Below are 21,455 nucleotides of genomic sequence, written 5' to 3'. Positions count from 1 at the left end.
TGTCTTGGTGTGCTTGCTCCACTACAGCTCTGTCGATGAGAATGGGGGGGTGCTCGGTCTTCTTTTTCCTGTAGTCCACAATCATCTCCTTTGTTTTGATCACGTTGAGGGAGAGGTTGTTGTCCTTGCACCATATCCCTATAGGCTGTCTCATCGTTGTCGGTGATCAGGCCTACCAGTGTTGTGTCATCAGCAAACTTTACGATGGTGTTGGAGTCGTGCGTGGTCGTGCAGTCATGAGTGAACAGGGAGTACAGGAGGGGACTGAGAAGGCACCCCTGCGGGGCCCCCATGTTGAGGATCAGCATGGCAGATGTGCTGTTACCTACCCTTACCACCTGGGGGTGGCCCGTCAGGAAGTCCAGGATCCAGTTGCAGAGGGAGGTGTTTAATCCCAGGGTCCTTATTATGAGCTTTGAGGGTACTATGGTGTTGAACTCTGAGCTGTAGTCAATGAATAGCATTCTCACATAGGTGTTCCTTTTGTCCTGGTGTGAAAGGGCATTGTGGAGTGCAATAGATATTGCATCATCTGTGGATCTGTTGGTGTGGTATGCAAATTGGAGTGGGTCTAGGGTTTCTGGGATAATGGTGTTGATGTGAGCCATGACCAGCCTTTCAAAGCATTTCATGGTTACAGACGTGAGTGTTACGGGTCGGTAGCATTTAGGCAGTTTACCTTAGTGTTATTGGGCACAGGCACTATGGTGGTCTGCTTAAAACATGTTGGTATTACAGAATCGGACAGGGAGAGGAGGAAAATGTAATTGAAGATACTTGCCAGTTGGTCAGCGCATGCTCGGAGTACACGTCCTGGTAATCCGTCTGGCCCTGCGGCGTTGTGAATGTTGACCTGTTTAAAGGTCTTACTCACAACGGCTCACATCTTACTCACATCGGCAGAGTATGGTCACACAGTCACCCGGATCATGGCTTGCTATTCCATTTGCTCCGTTCCGGCTATTATTATGAGCCGTTCTCCCCTCAGCAGCCTCCTGCGGTGTGTATGCATCCCATTTAGGAGTGGAGCTATCCCAGCCCCCCTACACCCCGGTTAAATCCAGTGAGGCTCTCCATTGGCTTCAGACTGGACTAGAGCAATTGCCTTGCCTCAGACGTGACAAGGCTTTTCCATTCAAAAACCCAGCGGAGTGCAATGAACCTCACTGAACAGGTGCAACCAAGCTCACCTAACACTGAACTGCTGAGAAGTCCTCAGAGGGGGACCCAGAATAAAAGTTGGCCAATTCACCCAATCTGAATAGTGATCTATGAACAAAATGTGTTCTGAAGTTAGCAGAGGGACTATACTTTTATATTTATTAGAAGTGCCATTATCAACAAAGATTCAGTACATCTTTCTCAGCACATGTATGATAATTGAAGTGTTGATAATTCAATGAGGCAGTGATTATGCACAGATGAGGTATTACCATCTTTCAGCAGCAGACAGTGGATGTGCATCAACAGAAAAATGACTTTCAAAGATATACAGTACTAGTCTGGTTAAGTGTGCCTTGAATTCTAAATAAATCACAGACAGTGTCACCAGCAAAGCACCCCCACATAATCATACCTTCTCCTACATGCTTCATGGTGGGAAACACACATGCGGAGATCATCAGTTCACCTACTCTACGTCTCACAAAGACACGGTGGTTGGAACCAAATATCTCAAATTTGGACTATTCGGACGAAAGGACAGATTTCCAACGGTCTAATGTCCATTGCTCGTATTTCTCAGCCCAAGCAAGTCTTCTTCTTATTGGTGTCCTTCAGTAGTGGTTCCTTTGCAGAAATTTGACCATGAAGGCCTGATTCACACAGTCTCCTGTGTCTGTTACTGGAACTCTGTGAAGCATTTATTTGGGCTGCAATCTGAGGCTGGTAACTCTAATGAACTTATCCTCTGCAGCAGAGGTAACTCTGAGTCTTCCATTCCTGTGGCGGTCCTCATGAGAGACAGTTTCATCATAGCACTTGATGGTTTTTGCGACTGCACTTGAAACTTTCAATGTTCTTGAAATGTTCTGCATTGACTGACCTTCATGTCTTAAAGTAATGGTAGACTGTCGTTTTTCTTTGCTTATTTGAGCTGTTTTTGCCATTATATGGACTTGGTCTTTTACCAAATAGGCCTAACGTCTGTATACCAACCTTATCTTGTCACAACACAACTGATTGTCTCAATCGCATTAAGGAAAGAAATTTCACAAATTAACTTTTAACAAGGCACACCTGTTAATTGAAATACACTCCAGGTGACTACCTAATGAAGCTGGTTGAAATAATGCCAAGAGTGTGCAAAGCTGTCAAGGAAAAGGGTGGCTACTTTGAATAATATATATTTTTGGTTAACACTTTTTTGGTTACTATATGATTCCATATGTGTTATTTCATAGTTTTGATGTCTTCACTAGTATTCTACAATGGAGAAAATAGTAAAAGTAAAGAAAAACCCTTGAATGAGTAGGTGTTCTAAAATTTTGACTGGTACTGTTTATTTTATTCACAGTTATTTCTTATTATTGTGTATATTTATATTAAATTGCAGAACTGTGACAATTGATTGTCTGCTTTAAAGCTATTGATGTTATTGTTTGTGTTTATTGCTCGGTTCTGCAAATGAAATATCCTAACCATCATAACCATTGTCAGCAGGGAAACTGCTAGATGATTATGATTGAACCCTAGCAGTGCCCAAAAGGCCCATAAAGCAGTTTGGCCTTCAAATTGAGGAAGATTTTTTTTTTTTTAAACGTGTCTTTCTTTTTATCAGATGTAAATTTTGTGTTTACCCTTCATCATATCTGACCACAGACTATAATGAAGTACGATGTAACTTATTTACAATCACTTTCAAAATATAGCTTAAGTCTCAGTTGTTGTAAAGGAGAGATGGAAGGAACCCACTACAGTTCAGTGAAATAGCTTTGGGATGAAAGTCAACATTAAAAGGAAAGTAAAACTCATTTTCTGGAATCAGCCAAATTGCTTTGAGTGATACTGACAGCCTACATGCTGCTTCCCAAACAGGTGACCCTCCAGATCACCTAGTCCAGATTAGCTGTGCTTTCTGCATTCATTTGTTGCTACTGGGGTCAGTGGGTAGTGGTGATTGCTTGGTTGTTGCTAATCATATTTAATTTAAACCTCAACCACTGGGTTTGATTCCAGGCAAGTGGAGGCTGATAGATGGATCACCCACACTGTCTAAACACCAAACCTAACACACATACAGGCACACACACACACACACACACACACACACACACACACACACACACACACACACACACACACACAACTCTAAACACAGGCCCTCAGATCTCCATTTAGCACAGCAAAAAACAGTAACACACAGCACCAGGAGTTGAAAGGATCAACCTGGTGTCACACACACTGCTTTCATTAACTCCATTCACAACTGTCCTTGGCAATCATCAGGATGCATCAGTGATTGTGCAAAAAATATCTAATTGTTAACATTTTGTGGGAATTGCCATTTGTTGTGAATAAGCTCATCAAATCATCTGATAGCTACATCGACAACTATAATAATTTTGCTGCCCATTCTGAAACTTTTAGTTTCGAGTCTCAACATGCTGTTTTAATACTTCAACTGAACATTCTCATAATGGCATTTGTCATGCAGCAGCAGGAATCAAATAGCAGTTAGTGTCCATTTCACATGACAGTGATAACAAGCCAGCAGTGGGCTAAACGAAACTATAGATAATCTATCAGTATGCAAGGCACTCTTGGGCAAACCTCTCATTGATGGTAATACACATGCACGCGCACACCAACACACACACTCACAGTCCCCTACTGTGTGTGTGTGTGTGGGGGGGGGGGCAAAAGATCCAGGTCAGCCGCCTGTTAGATCTCAATCTCTCTTAATTGACACAGGCTGACGGTTGAGAACAAGCCTAACCACCACAAATACAGCATTTCATTGATTAACCCAAGGCAGACCAAAGGCTTCATCTACAGGAAGGGAGTGTTGTTTAATCAGCGTTCAATAACTTTGATTCGCTAATGGAGCAGAGAAAATGGAAAGTAGTTTTCACATACACTACCAGTCAAAAGTTTTAGAACACCTGCTCATTCATGGGTTTTTCTTCATTTTTTACATTGTATAAAAATATTGAAGAAATCAAAACTATGAAATAACACTTATGGAATCACGTAGAAACCAAAAAGTGTTAAACAAATCAAAAATATATTTGACACCCTTTGACTTGATGACAGCTATGCACACTCTTGGCATTCTCTCAACCAGCTTCACCTGAAATGCTTTTCAAACAGTCCTGAAGGAGTTCCAACACATACTGAGCACTTGTTGGCTGGTTTTCCTTCACTCTGCAGTTAGACTTATCCCAAACCATCTCAATTTGGTTGAGGTCAAGGGACTGTTGAGGCCAGGTCATCTAATGCAGCATTCTACCACTCTCCTTCTTGGTCAAATAGCCTTTACACAGCCTGGAGGTGTGTTTTAGGTCATTGTCCTGTTGAAAAAAAAATGATATCCCATCTGGTTTGGGCTTAATGGGACTGACATATCACTGAAGAATGCTGTGGTAGCCATGCTGGTTAAATGTGCCTGTGTCATCTGTAGTGCCATAGTGCTGTCTGTAGTGTCGTCTCACAAAGACACGGTGGCTGGAACCAATTACCTCAAATTTGGACTCCAGACCAAAGGACAAATCTCCACCGGTCTAATGTCCAGTGCTCATGTTTCTTGGCCCAAGCAAGTCTCTTCTTATTATTGGTGTCCTTTAGTAGTGGTTTCGTTGCAGCAATTCAACCATGAAGGCCTGATTCAAGCAGTCTACTCAAAACAGTTGATGTTGAGATGCGTCTGTTACTTGAACTCTGTGAAGCATTTATTTGGGCTGCAATATCTGAGGCTGGTAACTCGAATGAACTTATCCTTTGCAGCAGAGGTAACTCTGGGTCTTCCATTCCTGTGGCGGTACTCATGAGAGCCAGTTTCATCATAGCGCTTGACAGTTTTTGCAACTGTACAAGAACAAACTTCAAATTCATTTGTCACATGGTTAGCAGATGTTAATAAATGCTTGTGCTTCTAGTTCCGATCATGCAGCAATATCTAACAAGTAATATAACCTAACAATTTCACAACAACTACCTTATGAACACAAGTGTAAAGGAATGAATATGAATATGTACATAAAAATATATGAATGAGTGATGCCCGAAAGGCATAGGCAAGATGCAGTAGATGGTGTAGCGTACAGTATATACATATGAGATGAGTAATGTAGGGTATGTAAGCATTATATAAAGTGGCTAGTGACAAATAGATTACATCCATTTTTCCATTATTAAAGTGGCTAGAGTTAAGTCAGTATGTTGGCAGCAGCCACTCAATGTTAGTGATGTCTGACGGCCTTGAGATAGAAGCTGTTTTTCAGTCTCTCGGTCCCTGCTTTGATGCACCTGTACTGACCTCGCCTTTTGGATGATAGAGGGGTGAACAGGCAGTGACTCGGGTGGTTGTTGTTCTTGATGATCTTTTTGGCCTTCCTATGACATCGGGTGGTGTAGATGTCCTGGAGGGCAGGTAGTTTGCACCCGGTGATGCATTGTGCAGACCTCACTACCCTCTGGAGAGCCTTACGGTTATGGGTGGAGCAGCTGCCGTGCCAGGCAGTGATACAGCCCGACAGGATGCTCTCAATTGTGCATCTGTAAAAGCTTGTGAGTGTTTTTGGTGAAATGACTAATTTCTTCAGCCTCCTGAGGTTGAAGAGGCTCTGCTGCGCCTTCTTCACCACTCTGTCTGTGTGGGTGGACCATTTCAGTTTGTCCGTAATGTATACGCCGAGGAACTTAAAACTTTCCACCCTCTCCACTACTGTCCCGTCAATGTAGCTGGGGGGCTGCTTTGTTTTGTTGACATTGAGTGTGAGGTTATTTTCCTGACACCACACTCCGAGGGCCCTCACCTCCTCCCTGTAGGCCATCTCGTCGTTGTTGGTAATCAAGCCTACCACTGTAGTGTCGTCTGCAAACTTGATGATTGAGTTGGAGACGTGCATGGCCACGCAGTCGTGGGTGAACAGGGAGTACAGGAGAGGGCTGAGAACGCACACTTGTGGGGACCCAGTGTTGAGGTTCAGCGGGGTGGAGATGTTACCTACCCTCACAACCTGGGGGCGGCCAGTCAGGAAGTCCAGGACCCAGTTGCACAGGGCGACTGGGAGTTTGGAGGGTTTGACGAGTTTGGAGGGTACTATGGTGTTAAATGCTGAGCTGTAATTGATGAACAGCATTCTTACATAGGTATTCCTCTTGTCCAGATGGGTTAGGGCAGTGTGCAGTGTGATGGCGATTGCTTCGTCTGTGGACCTATTGGGGCGGTAAGAAAATTGGAGTGGGTCTAGTGTGTCAGGTAGGGTGGAAGTGATATGGTCCTTGACTAGTCTCTCAAAGCACTTCATGATGACGGAAGTGAGTGCTACAGGGCGGTAGTCATTTAGCTCAGTTACCTTAGCTTTCTTGGGAACAGGAACAATGGTGGCCCACTTGAAGCATGTGGGAACAGCAGACTGGGATAGGGATTGATTGAATATGTCTGTAAACACACCTGCCAGCTGGTCTGCTCATACTCTGAGGACGCGGCCGGGGATGCCGTCTGGGCCTACAGCGTTGCGAGTGTTAACACGTTTAAATGTTTTACTCACGCTGGCTACTCACGAAGGTTCTTGAAATTTTCCACATTGACAGACCTTCATGTCTTAAAGTAATGATGGACACCTGTTTAAAGGTCTTACTCACATCGGCTGTGGAGATCGTGATCACACAGTCTCCCGGAACAGCTGGTGCTCTCATGTATGTTTCAGTGTTATTTACCTCGAAGCAAGCATAGAAGTAGTTTAGCTCGTCTGGTAGGCTCGTGTCACTGGGCAGCTCTCAGCTGAAGGTGAAGGTGCGCTGAAGGTGCGCTCTCCACTTTCCTCTGGTATTTATTTAGCAACCGTGATAACACATCACTCCAGACACAAGCAACAACCCATTCATAAATGTAGCCACCTATACACCTAAACATTAGTGATCTGACATACTGTACTGCATGGAAATGTGACTATTTGTCAGTCTGATCAACTGTAGGCCACTAACAGCAGCTGCATCCGCTCTATCCCTATGTGCAGGGTAAACAAAGCGGTAACGTTCTGCATTTATAGCCCATTTGTTTGTGAGAAAATGTGAATGGGATCCAATTTGGTTTATATTCAAACCTAGACTTTTTAAATCTAAAATTATTAACTGAAAATAATCAATAAACACAATAGCTGACAGACTGAGTTAATGTTTAATTAGGCCAAGAGATGCATGGGGCAGGACAACACAATGCAAACCAGCATAAAGCAAGCTCAGCCCTGTGAGTGACATTGTCCAATCATGTTGCTTTCTCTGTGTATAGGAAACCCCTTAGTTATTTTTTCACATATAATTCATATGAACAAGTACAAGGTTGCTGCATGTGAACTGATTAGAAAAACTCTGGTCCCATCATAACCCATATTAAATGTTTTTACAACACACTACTCACGTCATACCATATAAGGTCCAGTTTTTTACTTGTCAGGTTACCAGATCAGGAAAAATGATGGGTCCCAGAATTCCACCACGCCACTCTGGGACCACCTCTGAACTATGTGGTGTGAAGACATACAATACACAAACAAGACATTTTGGTTGATTTATTAGTATTAATTTGTTAACATTTCCACGATTTTTCTTTCACTTTAGAAATATGGAGTAGCTTTTGTACGTCGGTAGGAAAAAATCTAATTGAATATTTTTTTTAACATTTAATTTTAAGGCAACAAAATATAAAGACTCTCTCCAACATCCTCTTCAATGACGTACAAGGCACTAGAAGCTGACTGGTTCAAATGTTAATAATGCTAAATATTAGACATTTCTAATATAATTATTGATATGAAACATTTAATTTGATATAATTTTTTTAAATTATCAATATAAAAATGTGTTTCTCCATTGAATCCTATGGGGAATTATTGATATTTTTTCTTTATTTTAATTTGATATTTTTACCCCTTTTTCTCCCCAGTTTCGTGATAACCAATTGGTAGTTACAGTCTTGTCCCATCGCTACAAGTCCCGTATGGACTCGGGAGAGGCGAAGATCGAGAGCCGTGCGTCCTCCAAAACACCACCCCGCCAAGACACACTGCGTCTTTGACACACTTCTCATTTAACTCGGAAGCAGCTACACCAATGCGTCGGAGGAAACAATGTACACCTGGCGACAGTGTCAGCGTGCACTGCACCCGGCACCTGCCACATGAGTTGCTAGATTGCGACGGGACAAGGACAACCCGGCCGGCCAAACCCAACGTAACCCGGGCGACGCTGGGCCAATTGTGCGCCGCCTCATCGGTCTCCCGGTTGCGGCAGGCGGCGACACAGCATGGGATTGAACCAGGATCTGTAGTGATGCAGCTAGCACTGCATTGCAGTACCTTAGACCGCTGCGCCACACGGGAGGACGATTATAAAAAATGTGGGATATTTAAACATTTTTAATCTATAAAAGTAATTAAATGTTTGATATAAAACAATTATATGAATATACGGCTTTCCATACTGAGACACACAAGCCCATAACACTAGCAAGCAAATAAAACTAACAGTATATAATAAGCAATCTCCCTTCGGGAACAGATGGTGTACAGTATATAATCAGGAACATATGAAAAAGCAAACAATTTTACTAAACCTGATGGATACCACAGCGTCAATTTTATTATATATCACAACAGATTATTCTACATTCAATAAATGTGGGTCCTTTCCAAGAGGAAACTGGGTATGGATTTTTAAATGAAAGCTTTGGAGTTGAGAGTTGGCTGGAGAATAAAACCAATCTCAATCATTCATTCCACACCATGGACTACAGCTGAAGAGCAGACATCTGTCATTCACCTGTAAAGATGATTCACTGGGGGAAAAAGTCGATACGCTTTTCACTAGGAAATGTCATCAACAGATCATATTTGGACACAATGTAATTTTCTTGAAAGAACATCACAGCCTTTCTTCAATTATGTAGCTGTAAATAACCTATATTGTACGTAATGGATGCAAAAACATTCTCAGCAGGGTATGTTTATAGTTTCCAGCTAAAATCTCACCTAAGTACTGAACATTATTTCAATATCAAAGCAAATTTCCATTAGGCTTACATAGCTATAAAAAGACATACACCTTAAATAATAGTTACTCTATATTTTTTATTTTATTATCGGGTTGGATGTCTTCATATGACACTACTGTGTTTGATTTTGATTTTGTGTCGGTTGTGTCTGTTCGATTTGTTAGTTATTTTGGGTTGAGTTGGAATTTGAACAAAATTGTCCAGGAAAATATATTTAAACAAAATATTTGCAATTCCATGGTCATGGGTGATATTTTGAAAAGTCACACAGCTAATGTGTAAGGTATTCTTCATGCATCTACATTTGTATTGGCATTGCAAAACATTAGTCTGACCTGTTTGGCCACTCTTCTCATTATTAAGCTCCTAAATATCATACCTTGACATTTTTATGATAATTGGAAATATAAACTAAGAGTTATGAACTAAGAGTTATGAACTAAGAGTTATGAACTAAGAGTTATGAACAGAGGGTAGTGACAGTTCTACGAACATGTTTCACACACACACTCTTTCCTAAAGCCCCTAGAAATAGCACTTGACCTTGTGTGGACTAACAAAATGTCCCCAGTTGATTACATTTTTATTTGTTTACTATTATGCTAGGTACAGCTCCGCCTTATCTCAGCTCACTGGTCACGATAACAACATCCACCCGTAGCACGCGCTCCAGCAGGTATATCTCACTGGTCATCCCCAAAGTCAACACCTCCTTTGGCCGCCTTTCCTTCCAGTTCTCTGCTGCCAATGACTGGAACGAATTGCAAAAATCGCTGAAGCTTGAGACTTATATTTCCCTCACTAACTTTAAACATCAGCTATATGAACAGCTAACCGATCGCTGCAGCTGTACATAGCCCATCTGTAAATAGCCCCCCCAATCTACCTATCTCATCCCTATATTGTTTTTATTTACTTTTCTAATCTTTTGCAAACCAGTATTTCTACTTGCACATCACCATCTGATCATTATCACTCCAGTGTTAATTTGCTCAATTGTTGTTTTGCACACACTGTATATAGACTTTCTTTTATCTCTCTATTGTGCTGACTACGCTTGTTTATTCCATGTGTAACACTGTGTTGTTGTTTGTGTCGCACTGCTTTGCTTTATCTTGGCCAGGTCGCAATTGTAAATGAGAACTTGTTCTCAACTAGCTTACCTGGTTAAATAAAGGTGAAATAAAAATAAATAAATAAAAATTATTCTGGGGACTTCTGGTCCCCACAATTATAGTTAAACACATCCACACATGCCCTTTCCAATATCCAATATAAATACTTGTAAGTATAACACCTCCGCACAATTATTCTCCATCTTTGGCAGAATATAAATATGCCACTCAAAGCAATTAAAAATAATTTCCACAATACAACCAAACTTTCATTAAGTATGATAAATGGCTTGTTGTGAACACATCATTCCACTGTTCTACTGTAACCTTCTACTGCTTTCAAACTGTCGTCTTGCATTCCGGCTCACATTTTGTGGAATGCGATAAAGTCACCATTTCTATAGCAAGAACATTTTTACTTTACTGTGCTTCCACCATAAAGTAAAACAAAAAAATGGTCTTAAGTTGCAAACTTAAAAGTGTTCAAAGTACTGTATATGAAGTAAATCAAAATCAAATCAAACTTTATTGGTCACATGCACCGAATACAACAAGTGTAGACCTTACAGTGAAATGCTTACTTACAAGCCCTTAACCAACAGTGCAGTTCAAGAAGAGTTAAGAAAATATTTACCAAATAAACTAAAGTTAAAAAAGAAAGAAAAAGTAACACAATAAAATAACAATAGCGAGGCTATATACAGGAGGTACTGGTACCAAGTCAGTGTGCAGGGGTACAAGTTAGTTGAGGTAATTTATACATGTAGGTAGGGGTGAAGATAAATGCATTGTCACATTCGTTCCAACTTCAATACCTCCGGACTCTAAGCCGACACTATAAAGTTGTGAACTTCAATTGTTGTTTCCTTATTTTCTGACCGTGTAATTAGTCTGTTTAAACTTGCAGCGAGGGAAAGGCACGCTTGTTCGTTTGCTGAGAAATGAGGAAGGCCTGCATTATGATCACTAAATACGGTGCATCAAAGGAGAATGAATCTTCCTTTGACAACTCTTCTGACCGTCAACACCAAGTTAAAACAGAAACCTTCTGCCACTGCTTCTCATTACCACTCCTGGCAAACAGACATGTGTCTTTGTACAGCAAGAGGTTTCCTCCCAATTGTCCAGATTGTAACTGTTAGGACGTGTAGATATTGGAAATGTGTATCCTGAATCCAAAATGGTGTAGTGAGAGTAATGCAATTATGAAGCCGGATGCTGTGTGCTGAATTAAATGTCTTATGAGACACTGTGGTCTTCCTTCTCCTTTTCCATCTGGTCTTAAATCAATCACATTAACAACCTCTACTTTGATGTTTGGAATGTAAGTTCTTTTCATCCTCTGAGGCCAAACGTTACATTCCTCTTTGTTTTAAGTCCTACCATGTGGCTGACTAGTAGCCAGTGGAGGAAAAATAATGGAGAATAATAACTTTATAGTTCCACAGTATTTCTATTCCCACTATGCATTTATTGAAAAAGTTTCATTCACAGATTCCAAACTCCTTGCAAACGTTTCACCTTAGACTCGACAGTGACCTACATAGGCTTTTTCATTAAAGTGTGACCAAGCTTTAGAATCAGTTCAGTCATGCGTGAGTCTTTGTATTATGTATGGTGCAATGGCACAACAAAACAAATAGTATGAGAAAGAAATGCCTTCTTATTGAAAAGAAGCACCGTCGCAGTAATAACGTCCAACATATTAGATCCAGCACTGATACAAAGCAACAACACTCCACTATGGGCATCCACATCCATTTTCATTACAAAAGAAAATCTATCATCAATCAACATGCAGCTCCAGCCAGTGGTTTAATTATCTAATGCCCAGACAATTTCACACAGAGTGAAGCAGAACTGTCACAGTCATACCACAACACTGGTTAAATGGCTTTATCCAGGAGCCACTTAACTAGCAACATGTACAGGCCTAGGCCCTAAGCCTCCCCACTTTCTCCCTTAATCCATGACAGGGATCTGATTCACTGGCTGACATGCTCCACTATTCCAGCCTGATGAAGACCTTTAGGTCCAAACGTTTCACAATACAACAGAGGGAAGATTCATCTACTCTTTATGTCAATAGTTTTTTTTACCCACGTTGTGGGTACACTACATTTTACACTAGCCACAACTCACCCATAACAGCCAGGGCAGAGGCTTTGGTTAGCTCCCTCTTCATGCTCTCCAGCACCTCCAGACCACTACCGTCCACATTGCACCTGTTGATAGTGCCATTACCAGAGCTGATCCAGTACAGCTTGTTGGCTGTGTAGTCTAGAGAGAGACCTGGGGGAGAAGAATGAAAGGGGGCTAGTGACTATATGATGCATTATCTTTTTACAGTCAGATCTTTGTGTCAGATATGGTAAAGCACACAAGTGGGAAACACTGGTTGCAATAGCATCATCACATGTCAAATATTTAATGACTTGGTCTACATGATGGCAATCAGTAAAATGTACATACGCAAGATGCATCTGGTATTAGAGGGACTATGGTTGTTTGAATGTACAGTTTGTATAATATGTGTCTGTCGGGGTGAGTGTGAGATTGTTGCAATCTTTCTTGCAGCCTGGGATGTGACTTCATATGTGAAAGTATGGATATAGCACTACGTGTGTATCTATAGGAGTGAGTATAAGTGTAGCGTGCACATTTGTGTGTGTTTGCGAGTGTGTGCGTGCCTGCTTGTGTGTGTGTGTGCATGTGCCATGGGTGCACGTGTGCACACGTATGTTTGTGTGAGTGCCTGCGTGTGTGTGCATGTGTGTGAGGTTGTTGGAAGGATTCGTCGCAGCCTGCCTGTGATATCTCTATGACCTCCATTTGACATTATACATCATTTGACCAGAGAGTGGCTCCTTCCTTTTTAAATCCATTCTCTAGCAGACATGATGAGATTTGACAGAATGGCACTATTGATGGTGGCAACTGGGGGCTACTTCAATTGTGTTTGTGGACAGCTCTGTCTCCCATGGTGTGTGTTTGTGTGCGTGTTTGCGTGCGTGCGCCTGTATTCCCATTCACAACACATCATTCATTTACCACCGTCCCCAGGTCCGGCCCATCATCAATGAAGTCATGTGATGTATATGGCACGCGGGCAATTTATATTTCAGACAGGGCATAGCAAGACTACCCGACAGACACAGTGAAGACAACGGTACTGTGTCTATCTGAGAAAGTGAAGACTTGACCTTGCAGGTCTGTTTGTGCTGTAAGAACATGCTGCTTGAGGCGTGAACCTGCAGATGAACAATTGTGCACTGAAGCTTGTATCATCTGAGTATATGGTAGAGGTTCAGGTTGAACAACTGTGTATGGCAGCAGAAGAGGTTTTCAGTTAGGTCAAGTGTACCAAATGATTTCAACACCTACCATTTGGAAAGATGCTATCTTTGTATCTTTGGAAATACACAAAACAATTCACCTAGTGCTCATTATGAGGAGACATTATCTGAATGGTGTACATTTTAGGACATCCCTACACCCTATGACATACAAAGTAGCCCTGGCCTCCTCATAGGGATGTCCTAAAATGTACACCATACAGTGGACAGGGTATATACTGCCAGCATGTTGTTGGGCTGCTCCTCTGAATCTGTCCCATGATATAGAATGTTGGAATCATAGAGTGTTGGAACAGGCAGTAGTGTTCCCGCAGTGTGAACAAACAGAGCTATAATGTTCAACTGACCGACTGGTTCCCGTTGGTTCTGGTGAAGGACCTTGCTGTTGCTTCCATCCATGTTGGCTATGTTTATTGTGTTGCCATCTGTCCAGTAGATTTTCCTAATGTGAAAGAATATAAATTACACACACATTGCACATTACATTTTTACAGTTCTACTCTACAATAAGTTCCTAGTTCTTAATGAATTTGTTCAATTTAGTAGTAGTTCGTGAGAGCTGCTCACTTTATTAATGTTGATACTGTGCAACTAAATTGCATACAATCTATATATTTACACTGAATAATGCTACAAATTCTATGAACAATTTTTATTTTCATTAGAGAACCATGGGAATGGTGTCATGTGTCATGTCTACCTTGGAAGGTTTTTGTTTTTGTTCAAACAAAATTAAGATTTCCTAATAACTTGTTGATGTTGAGTCTCGGAAGATAATGATAAAGTACACAGATGCTGTGGTGTTTAATCTACTTACCCCTTGGCGGGGTGCACGACAAGGCACCTTGGTTTATCAATCCCATGAATGACAGAAGTCTTCAGGGACCCATCCAGGCGGGCGACATTGATTTGAGACTCGTCATTCTCTGAGCTGAGCCAGTATAAGTTCCTAGACAGCCAATCTAAAGCCAGCCCACGGCAGTTTAGTATATCTGAGGGGAAAACAAAGAGAGGGAGGCTGTCAATCCAGCATCCAACAATGTGTTTTACATGGAGTAACTAGGGGTCATGAGTTAGACAGATTCATCTGCAGACCTTGGGACAGCAAACAGTACGAAAAAACATTGGTATAAAACATTATTTGAAAAATACAGCGATAGTGAACATTATCTTAGAATGTGTAAAAAAGCTTATGCCGGCAAGTTTTTGTTCTGTTCTTTATCAGGGGCAATGAATTAAATCTCTGGCACAAATATCAAGAACGGAAATTAGGATGAGAGAGGAGACACTTCCTGAAAAACAGCAATTGTCTTTTGTGCTTTGACAACGTGCTTTCATGCGACACAATTTGTCAAAACAGAGCTTCCAATCAAAAGCCTTTCAGACACAATGAAACAAACAATAATTGCAGAAGTTAGTTCCGGATGTGTCTTTCATCCCTTTGCAATGCCAATCAGAAAATGTAATGTAAATCATGTTAATTAAATGAGTGGCAGACACTGGCACTACGTTATTGACAGGCCTATAAAGTATTGTAGCCGGAGTTTCTGCACACCACAAGACTGTGTTAGCCAATGGAGCTAAAGCCTGGGAATTAGCTTAGGAGAGCTTACACAAGTCATCATTACTCATCCATCTCAGTTACATTATCATCTCTCCAAGTTACACACTTAGAAAGAACAGAGAGTGTGTGCGTCCCAAGTGGCACCCTATTCCCTACATAGTGCACTACTTTTGACAAGAGTCATATCGACCCTGGTCAAAATCTGGGATTGAGCCAGTAACTACCTCCAGAAATGACAGTCTCCAGCCAGGTGCCGTTGATGAAGGCCCGTTTGATGGTCTGTGTTTTCACATCCGCCCAGTAGATCCTCTCCTCCTGGGCATCGTAATCCACAACGGTGACGTCATCGATGTCTGGGACGGTAAGTGCTGTCATGACGTTCATGTAAGGGTTGTCAATATCCACCCCACGGATCTCTGACCGCCTGACGTACAGGAGGAATCTTTTCAACACTATGGAAAAATAGAGAAATATCAATGGCCTTTTAAGTCAAATATGGTTATGGGTGTAACATATGATATGCAAGTGCCAATGAAATAATGAATATGCTAAACAAATTGTTCTGGCATTCTTTATGGTTCTTTGTTATGTGACTGTGCACAATCTCCCACTCTTTTGTGACTTTGATAATGAAAAGGATAGATACAGGTGTGTTAAAAGATTGAAGACGGCCGTCCCACTCACCGAAGCAAGATTGTTTGTTGGGGGACAGCTTCATGAGGTGTGGACAGGTGCAGGACGCAGTACGGTTGTAATTGATGAGACACATGTGTGAGCACGGGCCACACCCATCATTCTCTTCACATGGGTTAGACGCTGAAGGAGTGCGAGAGAGTCAGGAATAGAGAAAGAGAGAGAAATTGTCAGCAGAAAGAATGAAAAAGGAGAAACACTTGGCCCATGACAATTATTATTTATTTTACCTTTATTTAACTTGGCAAGTCAGTTAAGAAGAAATTCTTATTTTCAATGACAGCCTAGGAACAAACTGCCTTGTTCAGGGGCAGAATGACAGATTTTTTACCTTGTCAGCTCAAGGATTTGATCTTGCAACCTTTCGGTTACTAGTCCAACACTCTAACCACTAGGCTACCTGCCACCACAAATACATGAATGTGCACTTAAAGCTTTCACCACATATATGATTCAACAGGAAAGCTCACATTTCTGTCAGTTGAAACAAAAAGCCTCCCAAGAGTCACATTTTTGTGGGAATCCTTTGTAGGAAGTCCACTCTATATATCGCAGAGGATGTGGTAGTGCTGAAGTACAAGAACAAGATATGCTTTTGGGCACATGATCAAAATGTTTGCTGACAGGGTAAACAGTAAAAGGCCCCAAAGCTTATAAAAACAGAAAATACAGGTGCTTAGTTCTGTAGTTTTCAGCAGACCAATATGATTAAAGGGCTATTCTGGAACGTTAACACCTATCGAAAAGAGAGCAGGAGCAGGAAATAAAGGAACAGCTGCAACAACCTGGGTGTAATGTTTTTCGATGGCCAGTTGGTCACATGTACTGCTCAACCATATCACTGACTCCCTCAGTTACAGTTGTGCTGACCAGATGGCACTCCACCTTATCCACACATACCACTACCCAACTCTACAACCACCTTGGCACTCTTGATTCAACATTGCTTTCAAGTGGTTTAAACCACTGGCATACATTGGGAGAAATGGGCAGGGTAGGCTGGACATCTTTAAAGCAGATGCATTTGTAACGGATGCTGACCCAGCAAACCTAATTATACAAACTAAAGAGTAATCAAGAAATGGTAAAATAACTCCCTATTCCTGGTAAGGCTTGGCTGACAGACAGGCCTCTTGGAACTCATTTGTCTGACTCCTAAGGAGTTCACGACCTCATCTCTCTCTCCCTCTCTCTGAGTTTACAGTGACTTTACCTCTTCCATCAAGTCTGTTATTGTAGGACCACAACCACTGCCCAAGACTGCCCACTCTTAAATCCCAACATTAACCTGTATGTGCTGACATTTCCTCCAGACTGATTTCATTGCACAAGTCTGGTGGGATATTGCTAAGGTTTAACCCCACAGTGATCCAGCAGTATATAAGCAGCATACGAACAGACACTATAATTCCTCCTTTGTCAACACCAAGTCACTTCAGATAAATAAATGCACAGGTTTTTAGATTGGACAGTTATTTCCCTTTGGTACATTTTCATACAAGATACAAAGATCCATTTTTGCAGTGATTTACCCAGAACAAGCTTGACAAACTCATTTCCAAACTCATTTCCTGCACTATGTCTCGCTGAATCCATTATACATTCACATGGTTTAGTAGAGAAAATGACTCTGTCTGCGTGAGTTGAAAACATACCCGACAACACGAGTCATGATAGGAAATAAAAGCCTGAATACAGTTCAGCAGTCAGCTGAATTATAGCCATAAGAAATTACAATAACAGGGGAAAGACTGTTCATTTCTAGACTGGCAGACATCTCATAAATAAATAACCCCCATGCTTTGCCGACGCGGAGAACAGAGAAAGGCTGGTGCCCAAAGAGTGATATCTTTCAATCAAAACCATAAAGTCTACTGGGTATAATACGTAATGTCCAGTCCTGTGTGGCTCAATTGGTAGAGCATGGTGCTTTCCACGCCATGGTTGTGGATTTGATTCCCAAGGAGGACCATCACAAAAAAGTACAAACATGTATGCACTCACTACTGTACGAAGCTCTGGGTAAGTCTGATACATGACTAAAATGTCATGTAAGCTGGGGCACTTCACTGTTATAAAATGTATCTAAACTCTCAGGAGGTGCTAGAATATTCAAAAAAAGGTCTCAGGTAGTCATGGTAACTGTTACAGTAAAATATGTGAAGTGTATTATGTCTCTGTTTTGAAAGCTACATTTTCCTTTTAATGCGACTGAATAGATATTCAGCAGCAAATAGCGGTGTATTTTCAAAATCTGATTATTAATTCAACGTGTTTGTGCTTATCTAACGCAGGGAGTAGTGGCTCTGTCAAGCCCCGGGTGTTATATTCACGTTGTATTATCATCAACACTCCTCTTTGTCTTTCCCTGCCACTCACAAGCAAATGAGACAAGGGGGCTGTGCAGGAAAGCCACATATTTACCTTGTAAATGTCCAGTGCCCATTATCTGAATGCAAAATGTTCATTATGGCTTCCAATAGTATCACCCCGCTTGTATTTGAAGCAGCTGCTTACTTCCATGCAGTGATTCCATGCACTCTGCATGCTGATCAGATGTATTCCTTCCTATTCTCAGCAAGCATAGTGCAAAGCTGTGGAGATACATTCAGAGGTCCTTTTGTTTAATAACATTTTAGGCACAGTCAGTAGTTCTGATTGCATTAATGCAGCCATGAATACAGAATACTTGATATAAAATCATCATAACTCAAATACTGATACTTACAACACTGTATTGTGTCTTTGTAAATATAATATAAGTACGATGGTTATATCTTGAGACATCATTGTACAAATGTTTTGATACTATTCATTTCATTTCCAATATGATCCTGCTGCGGATCACCAGTGCTGGGAGGGGAGAGCGTTCTGTTTGATGTGTTATTGCAGCTATAACTAACCAATTACAGTTCCTCACTGTGAGGCCTTGGGACCAGCATTCCCCTTAACTAATCATTGGCACCTCCTCCCCGTTTTCAAACCTCATGTTACCCATCCCCCCCCCCTCCCCCGCCACACATAATGTATTTACAACCAGACTGTTGACGCCCCCAGACAAGCTCCCATTTTGGCACCCACCAAATACCCCCAGAGACAAGTACTGTAGCCCCCACAGCTCTCCAGTAGTCTCCCTCTATTTTTCACTACCTCCCTCCCTCCCGCAGTCTCTCTGGTCCAAATCTGCAGGGCCAAGCAGAGACCACCAGTATCTCCAGGCTTTGGGACTGGCTGACTGGATTGGATATTACCCAAGTTTCACCCACTGGGCTCTTTAAAATGGGATTAGGCATACTTACTGGCTTCTGCAGTTCAATTTCCTCACACTTATCTATGCAGAACAGTCACGAGCAGGCAGATACAGAGGACGAAACAGCCAAATTAACTCCTACCACATTGGCATCATTTTGAGAATGCTAAATAGATGCAAACCAGATTACTAGAGTACCAATGCCCATTCATGGACAGCGGCTTACATTCATAGAAAGCTAAAAGGGGAGATATTTTTAACTCAGCTGTAAAGATATAATTTTTAATGGTGTGAGAACAAACCACACCCTAAAGACAATACCGGCATCCAAGACATTATGACTTCTTTGACTAGCAGCTCTGTTTACAGATCCATTTTCGCAAATCCTTTTAGAAACAAAGAGCAATGAATGAACACCCAATCAATGCTATAATCGAAACCTGGAAATATACAGTGAGCTGCAAAAGTATTAGAACAGTCACACATTTGATGTTGTTTTGGCTCTGTAATCCAGCACTTTGGATTTGATACGAGGTGAATATTGAGAAATAAACACAAATCTACTGAAAATACACTATATAGGCCTCCTGAGTGGCGCAGCAGTCTAAGGCACTGCATCGCAGTGGTTGACGCGTCCCTGCAGACCCGGGTTCGATCCCAGGCTGTGTCACAACTGGCCTCTCATAGAGCGGTGCACAATTGGCCCAGTGTAGCCCTGGATAGGGGAGGGTTTGGCTGGTGGGGCTTTAATTCGCTCATCACGCTCTGGCGACTCCTTCAAATGAGTGGATTCAGCTATTTCAGCCACACCCGTTGCTGACAGGTGTATAAAATTGAGCACACAACCATGCAATCTCCATAGACAAACATTAACAGCAGAATGGCCTTACTGATGAGCTCAGTGACTTTCAACGTAGCACCATCATAGGATACAAGGCAGTTCGTCAAATTTCTGCCCTGCAAGAGCTGCCCTGGTCAACTATAAGTGCTGTTATTCTGAAGTGGAAATGTTCTAGGAACAACAACGGCTCAGCCGCAAAGTGGTAGGCCTCACAGGATGGGACTGCTGAAGCGCATAGAAATGGTCTATCCTCGGTTGCAACACTCACTACCGAGTTCCAAACGGCCTCTGGAAGCAACGTCAGCACAATAAATGTTCGTCGGGAGCTTCATGAAATGGGTTTCCATGGCCGAGCAGCCGCACACAAGCCTAAGATCACCATGCGCAATGTCAAGTGTTGGCTGGAGTGGTGTAAAGCTTGCAGCCATTGGACTCCGGAGCAGTGGAAACATTCTCTGGGGTGATGAATCACACTTCACCATCTGGCAGACTACGGAAGAATCTGGGTTTGGCGGATGCCAAAAGTTTAGTGGTGGAGGAATAATGGTCTGGGGCTGTTTGGGCTAGGACCCTTAATTCCAGTGAAGGGAAATCTTAATGCACACAATAACATTCTAGACGATTCTGTGCTTCCAACTTGGCAACAGTTTGGGGAAGGCCCTGTTTCAGCATGACAAAACAAGGTCCATACAGAAATGGTTTGTTGAGATCGTTGAGGGAAGAACTTGACTGGCCTGCACAGAACCATGACGTCAACCCCATCGAACAGCTTTGGGCTGAATTGGAACGCCGACTGCGAGCCAGGCCTAATTGCCCAACATCAATGCCTGACCTCTCTAATGTGCTTGTGGTTAAATGAAAGCAGGTCCCTGCAGGAATGTTCTAACATCTAGTGGAAAGCCTTCCCAGAAGAGTGTAGGTTGTTATAGCAGCAAAGGGGGAACAAACTCCATATTAATTCCCATGATTTTGGAATGAGATGTTCAACGAGCAGGTGTCCACATATTTTGGGTCATGTAGTGTATCAGTAAATTGATGAGCCAAACGGATTAAGAACTTAAATAGGGTGCCAACTGGTAAGCCTATTTTACTTTCCATACACCTTAATCTGCATAATTTATTTAATGTGTGCCTTTAATTTGACTTCCAATGGGCATATACAGAGAAAGGCTATCATCGGTGTTGACAGGATTAATTGTAGCCCGCTCTCATTCTGCAGTTCCTTTCATTAATTCTGGTTCAATTCATTTTAAAAACGGCTTGACACTGTAGCATGAACCAATTAGCCTAATTTGGGCGGAGGGAGAAAACACATTCTGAGGTACCATTAATGCAATCTAATTCTCTGCATGACCACCTTTTTCAATCATTCAGCCCCTTTCTTATTGTATGCATGCTGAGAAGCCCCATGATTGGCAGGCC

The 21,455-nt window shown here is 41.9% G+C and overlaps 1 protein-coding gene across 1 annotated transcript in view; it reads right to left on the bottom strand.

Moving 5' to 3' along the window:
- The window catches only part of lrp1bb (low density lipoprotein receptor-related protein 1Bb), a gene marked incomplete at its 5' end in the record, with an annotated part of 288,348 nt that overhangs the window by 115,584 nt on the left and 151,309 nt on the right, over window positions 1-21,455 (bottom strand). The window contains 5 exons of the mRNA XM_042319665.1: window positions 12,472-12,621; window positions 14,033-14,127; window positions 14,503-14,677; window positions 15,474-15,701; window positions 15,934-16,065. Of these exons, the coding sequence (XP_042175599.1) occupies window positions 12,472-12,621; window positions 14,033-14,127; window positions 14,503-14,677; window positions 15,474-15,701; window positions 15,934-16,065 (780 nt within the window). The remainder of the gene's footprint in view (window positions 1-12,471; window positions 12,622-14,032; window positions 14,128-14,502; window positions 14,678-15,473; window positions 15,702-15,933; window positions 16,066-21,455) is intronic.

Source organism: Oncorhynchus tshawytscha, linkage group LG03 (genome assembly GCF_018296145.1).
Source record: "Oncorhynchus tshawytscha isolate Ot180627B linkage group LG03, Otsh_v2.0, whole genome shotgun sequence".
In the NCBI taxonomy this organism is placed as follows: Eukaryota; Metazoa; Chordata; class Actinopteri; order Salmoniformes; family Salmonidae; genus Oncorhynchus; species Oncorhynchus tshawytscha.
This window is presented reverse-complemented; position numbering and strand designations above follow the sequence as displayed.